This window comes from Carassius carassius, chromosome 29 (genome assembly GCF_963082965.1).
Source record: "Carassius carassius chromosome 29, fCarCar2.1, whole genome shotgun sequence".
NCBI lineage: Eukaryota > Metazoa > Chordata > Actinopteri > Cypriniformes > Cyprinidae > Carassius > Carassius carassius.
The window spans coordinates 7,516,863-7,522,862 of record NC_081783.1 but is presented as its reverse complement, the minus strand read 5'-3'; the positions used below and the strand labels follow the sequence as shown (position 1 = coordinate 7,522,862).

The 6,000-nt window shown below is 38.3% G+C and overlaps 1 protein-coding gene across 1 annotated transcript; it reads left to right on the top strand.

Moving 5' to 3' along the window:
• Positions 1-2,843: 2,843 nt before the first annotated feature.
• Positions 2,844-5,748, top strand: LOC132109524 (transcription factor Sox-3). Its single transcript, XM_059515672.1, has one exon. The coding sequence runs from the start codon at positions 3,047-3,049 to the stop codon at positions 3,944-3,946; it is 900 nt and encodes a 299-aa protein (XP_059371655.1). The 5' UTR covers positions 2,844-3,046; the 3' UTR covers positions 3,947-5,748.
• Positions 5,749-6,000: the final 252 nt, after the last annotated feature.

Sequence of the window (6,000 nt, the reverse complement as noted above, 5' to 3'; positions counted from 1 at the left end):
TTTCTATGAATTTTATCTTATGTTTGTACTTTTTAATCAAGTACAAATGGTAAAAAGTATTGCTTTATAGCCTACAACAATGTCTCTTTACATAAAAATAATTTCAAATAACTATATAGTTTTTCCGCATAATTTTGGTTAGTGCAATTGTATCTGTGTCGCGTGCAGATTATTGGATTATAAAGTTCACTTATTTAAACTGTAGAGAGCATACAGCAACCCTTATTAGAGTAGAAAAACAGTGTCTATTATTTACTTCCACTTTAATTGTTTAGGTTGAGCTAATTAACAAGTGAACCCAGGGCTCTGGACAAAAAGGACTTTACACATCGATAAAGAATAGAAGTCATGTGGTGATTTATTGTTAGTATATTGTTGGTCTCTCAATAGTTCATCCCGACAGAACGAGTTGTTAAAACGTTCAGCTAATAAAAATCTCACAGCTCAAATACGTGACATAAGTCAGTAAGGAACTGATAGCCTATTTATCAATGGCACTGATAAATAGTTTTAAAGGTTTGCATTGGCGTTTATTTTTTTAGTGGAAGCCTAATTAACACACAATGGCCTCCTTATTGTATTTATCTGCTGCACAGTGACTGTTCTGGTCATTTGAACGGTGCTTATTGCCTGCTATACACTAATGGACAATTCACTGCTCGGCCATCACACACGTGAGTGATTTTCGGTTTTGAGCTCAATGATGTTGAACACTGGGAGGCTTTCCTGGTGGTCCTCGGCCTTAGCTCTCGTTAATTGGGAAATTTGGAGAACAGAAGCCCTCATTACCGAGCGCCGGGTAACTGGGAGTTTTCCTTTTCCTGCTGTCTCCTACATTTCCATAAGCAGATTACAAGAGGATATGTTCCTGAAACCATTCGGATAAATCACCGGTTTCGTGGAACAAGTCTCCAAATAGAACTGTTGTCGTAACTGCCGCTGCATCGCTATTTATAATATTTCTAATGATACTCCAAATTACGATTTTTTTTGTTGTTGCCTACATTGAAAACGACGGGAAAAAAGAATCCACTGTTTTTGTTTTGGGGGATGGTTACTTATTTTGAATGAAAAGTAGAATTATCTTTTATTTGTCAGTGATTATTTTTATTATTTCTAGCCTACAAATCACATAAATGCATGTTAGTGTTTTATTTGATTTTACAAATTAACTTGACTAGGCTAGCTATAGAAAAAAATACTATCAAAATAAAATCGTAGCATAGGCCTACTATAATTCAGTAATTTAGGCGCTACATTTTATTTTGATGACCTTCACGTGGTTTTGCCGTGAGAAAAGCATCCTGCGGTTTGAGTGGTATATTATTATTTTTTATAAATTATAATGCTTAATTAGAACACCATCAGCCTAAGATCACGCTTTCATATATTGCCCTATGATGAATAATGTATGCCCTGCTTTACAATTGCAAACCTCGTGCCTGAATAACAACATCGGGTAACAACACTCGTAGGCTACTTGTTAAGACTAGTTTGGAAAGTAAATAACGGAGACGTGTTGGTGTACGTATAGCCTACTACAAATCGGTCACACACGGTGAAACTTATCTAAATGGCCAAGTCGTTAGTGTGTGGTGTTAAAAGCCCATCGTGAATATTCAGTAGGCTACTGTAATCGTTCAGTCTCAGTGGCGTTGAATGTGTTAAATGATGATGTTCTCGATGGGTGATGTGCTAATACTGACCCACTGGAAGGTGTAGGGGAAGTTCTCCCCGGGAGACAGAAAACGTCTCCCAGCAGAGACCCGTCTAAGGACAATTGTAAATCACACAACACGGAATGATTGCAGTTGACAGAAGCCTAACTGCTGGTATATAAATTTAATAATTAACGTACACTCAACACTGGCGTGGCAGTTCTAAAAAGTCGTTTTTAGAGGAGTTGTTTGTAGTTATTGTCACTCATCAGAATTATTTTTTGCTTCAGCACAATATAGTATTGGTCCACAGGGGGGCGTTACTGTATTAATTTTCTATTCACAAGGTCGTCGCGGACGCTTAACCAAAAACGCGAAGAGTGTTTCTAAAAACAACTATTTTTGTTGGTTGCTTGTCTTTACGCAATTATAGTGTTATAGTGTAACAGCAAGCTATTATTCTGTTGAGTTATAAAAGTTATAAAATAAAGTATGAGACAAAGAATGCCAATAAATTGCTTGATGTTAAAATCGTAGCCTACTTTTAATCAGTGTCACTTTTAAGAGCTTAAATTCCCACAATAGGAGATTACCTTGAAAATAATCATAATAATAATTAAAATCCTGTATTAATGGTGAGGCAAAAAAAGGTAGCATACCATTTGATGTAGCCAAGATTTTTCATCAGTGGATGCAAGTTTGCCTTTTCTCTTTAAAAAAATAAATAAATCAAGCTTTTAATTTAATTATGTACTGAATATTTAATTAGGCCTAACGATTATTAGTGTGCCTTTATAGTGCCATTGCAAGAGCCTAAGTTAGTTGATTCCAATAACTAGGATCTAACCTGATTCTTGCCTTTATTTTAAGCTGTATTACGATGAACAGTTTCTGCATTTGTCGGGGGAAAATTCGAAATCCATAACCTATTCTGTACTGAAAAGTAGGGATTTGCCACTTTAGAAAAATATTTGCTAAGTGATACATTTTGTCAAAAGTGCAAAGATGCCCCTGATGTCGCTATTTTATCCCACTTAAAGTGCATCCTGAAACACAGTGCACAGGCAGCTCGCTGCTTGGATGGCAAAGTGTGAGGCGCTCTCTGATTGGTCGGCGCTGAGCTCATTGTTATGCTGTCAATCCAAATCACATGGCCGAGCCTCTATTAACAGCTGAGTTTAGCGCACAACTTTGCAGAGTTCCCTGGCAGAGCAGAGCAAGACACACGGGACCGGTGAGGAGACTTTTGAAAGAGTTCGATGCTTCTCATTTGATCAGAGTTTTATCTCTCCGAACTTTTAACTGACTACAGTCTACTTTATAGGGTGAGGCTCTTTAAACTTCAGCGTTTTCGTAAGAGTGCGCGGCACCACTTCCAAGTCGTTTGAATGTATAACATGATGGAAACCGAGATTAAAAGCCCCCTTCCGCAGTCCAACACGGGCTCGGCGGCGGGCGGCAAAAACAACAGTTCCAACGACCAGGACCGTGTGAAGCGGCCTATGAATGCTTTCATGGTGTGGTCCCGCGGCCAGCGGAGGAAGATGGCACAAGAGAATCCCAAAATGCACAACTCTGAGATCAGCAAGCGCCTCGGTGCTGACTGGAAACTTTTGACTGACGCCGAGAAGAGACCTTTCATTGATGAGGCCAAGCGCTTACGAGCCATGCACATGAAGGAGCACCCGGATTACAAATACCGTCCCCGCAGGAAGACCAAGACCCTGCTGAAGAAAGACAAGTATTCCTTGCCCGGAGGACTCTTGGCACCGGGTGCCAACGCTGTCAACAACGCCGTGTCAGTGGGCCAGCGGATGGACTACACGCACATGAACGGCTGGACGAACAGCGCGTACTCCCTCATGCAGGACCAGCTGGCCTACCCTCAGCATCCCAGCATGAACAGCCCCCAGATCCAGCAGATGCACCGGTACGAAATGGCGGGGCTTCAGTACCCCATGATGTCCACGGCCCAGACCTACATGAATGCCGCGTCCACGTACAGCATGTCACCAGCATACACGCAGCAAACTTCCAGTGCAATGGGTTTGGGCTCCATGGCTTCAGTGTGCAAGACGGAACCCAGCTCTCCTCCTCCGGCCATAACCTCTCATTCCCAACGTGCTTGTTTGGGAGACCTGAGGGATATGATAAGCATGTACCTGCCCCCCGGAGGAGACAGCGCCGACCACGCCAGCCTACAGAGCAGCCGGTTACACAGCGTTCACCCGTACTATCAAAGCGCAGGGACTGGCGTGAACGGAACGCTACCCCTAACCCACATTTGAAAGACTCCTAAAAAAGACTTAAGTAGCCTACTTCGGATACTTGAACGTTTTGATTTGCAAAAAAGAATCGAAGTTCAATTTCGTTTTTAAAAAAGAAACTATTTTTAATCTCAATGAGTTGTCCGTTTTAAAGCATTTTATGACGACATATCGGGGACTTCAGAATAAATTGTATTGCAGAGGAGCTTTTTATCATAAGCTGTAAAGCAATCAACGCCTGTAGAAGAATATTGGACTTCTGACTTATTTGCCGTCAGAGTTTGTCTCTATGAAAAGGGCACGTGGCTTCGTGAAGAGGCTGTATTTCAAAAACAAAAAAGAAAAAGAAATGGAGGGAGAGTAGCTTATGTTCACTCATAAATGTTTACACTTATTTTTTAGAATGTCGGTTTTGTTAAAAATCTGTGTAGTCTTTTTGTTGTTCATTTATGAACTAGGTTTTATTGAAATGAAAGACTGTGCTGGTCCCAAGCGCAAAGTTTGTTTTATTTATAGTGAGTTTTTTTAAGCTTGTGAACCATTGTACGTCTTGTTGAAATGTTCCACTTTTTTTTTTTTTTTTTTGTGAATGTTTCTTCTGTGATGTTATGGCAGTATCAGGTTAACCCATTATGTGGGACGGAGAGTTTTATTTAAACTGACGTTTCTACTCAAGCCCATCCTATTCCTAAATGAATAAATTCGTTGTACAAAAAAAAAAAAAAAAAAACTTCATGGCTAGATATGATTATTATTATTAATTCAGTAAATTGTTTGGTTCTTTGAATCGTATGTCTACCGGAAAACCAGTGACAGAATTACTAATTCGCTTCAAGCCAAATGTGGTAATTTGAAGCGATCGGTTAAATGAAAAGTAAATACGCGAATTCAGATACGCTCGCTACCAAGCAGATTTCAACACCCGAGGATTGTTATTAAACATCATTAAACCGCAAATATATTTGTGCCTTTCAAATGCCTAAAAATACAATCTGTCTGTAAATGAATCAAGTATCATTCTATATATTGGACCACTGAATTAAAGCATGGCGCCCAAACACTGGATGTCATTTTCCCTGAATTATCAAATGGTGTATATACTGTAAACTCAGTTCTGATAATAGCCTACTATAAATCATAAAAATGAAACTTGTTTCAAAATATGCTGTTTTCATAAGATTTACTTGCTGTTGGTGAGACAAGTCTCCTTTGCAATAATGTGCAACACAAAACATAATAAAACTGAAAATCCTAAATACATAAATGGAGGAAAATATTTTTTTAACACACATGAACTGTCATGCATATAAACTGTGTAAAACACCCTCATGCATTTTCACTTGTTGAGTCGTCCAGGTACATACAGTTCCTCAGAAGTAGTTTGTGGTTAACTATAAATATAGTTAATCCTTTGAGTTTATCAAAACCTGACGATGAAACGGTTGATAAATTCTGACAATTATGTTCATAATTAGTGATTAATGCAGGGATTATTTGGTTGCTATTTCACTATTTCAGCTACTATGTTGTGGTGATGTTTTTGGGGTCGGACAGAGGTTAAATATTTTCTGTACATTATTTAGTGATTTGACTATCACACAATATTGTATTTTTGTCTGTGTCAAGCAACCATTTTTACCATACCTTTCTTGTTGTAGTTCGCCAAGAAAAAGGAGGCACATACAAGGCTGTTATGGACTGCCTCATGTAATTTAGGATGTCATTTCAACTACTGAGTTCTCAATATATAATATGTATAATAGCCTAAATGTTTTGTCTAACATATGTTCGTAAAGAATAAAGAATCTTCAATGTCTTTGCAACATCTTTGGTTCAAAAAGAAAAAAGAAAGAAAAAACACTCTCTTCTAATAAAGATACATTTTGGCTGGAAATGGTTCTTTGAAAATTTAAATATAGATGTATATTTTTTAGATCAACATATTGATTTCTAAAATTATAGATAAGCCTATCTTTGTAAATAACTGCTAAAAAGCTCTTTATGCTAGTGACCTTAAGTTTTCATATAAGATCAGGCTGGAAAACCTGTCTAATTTAATAATCCTTTACTTTTTT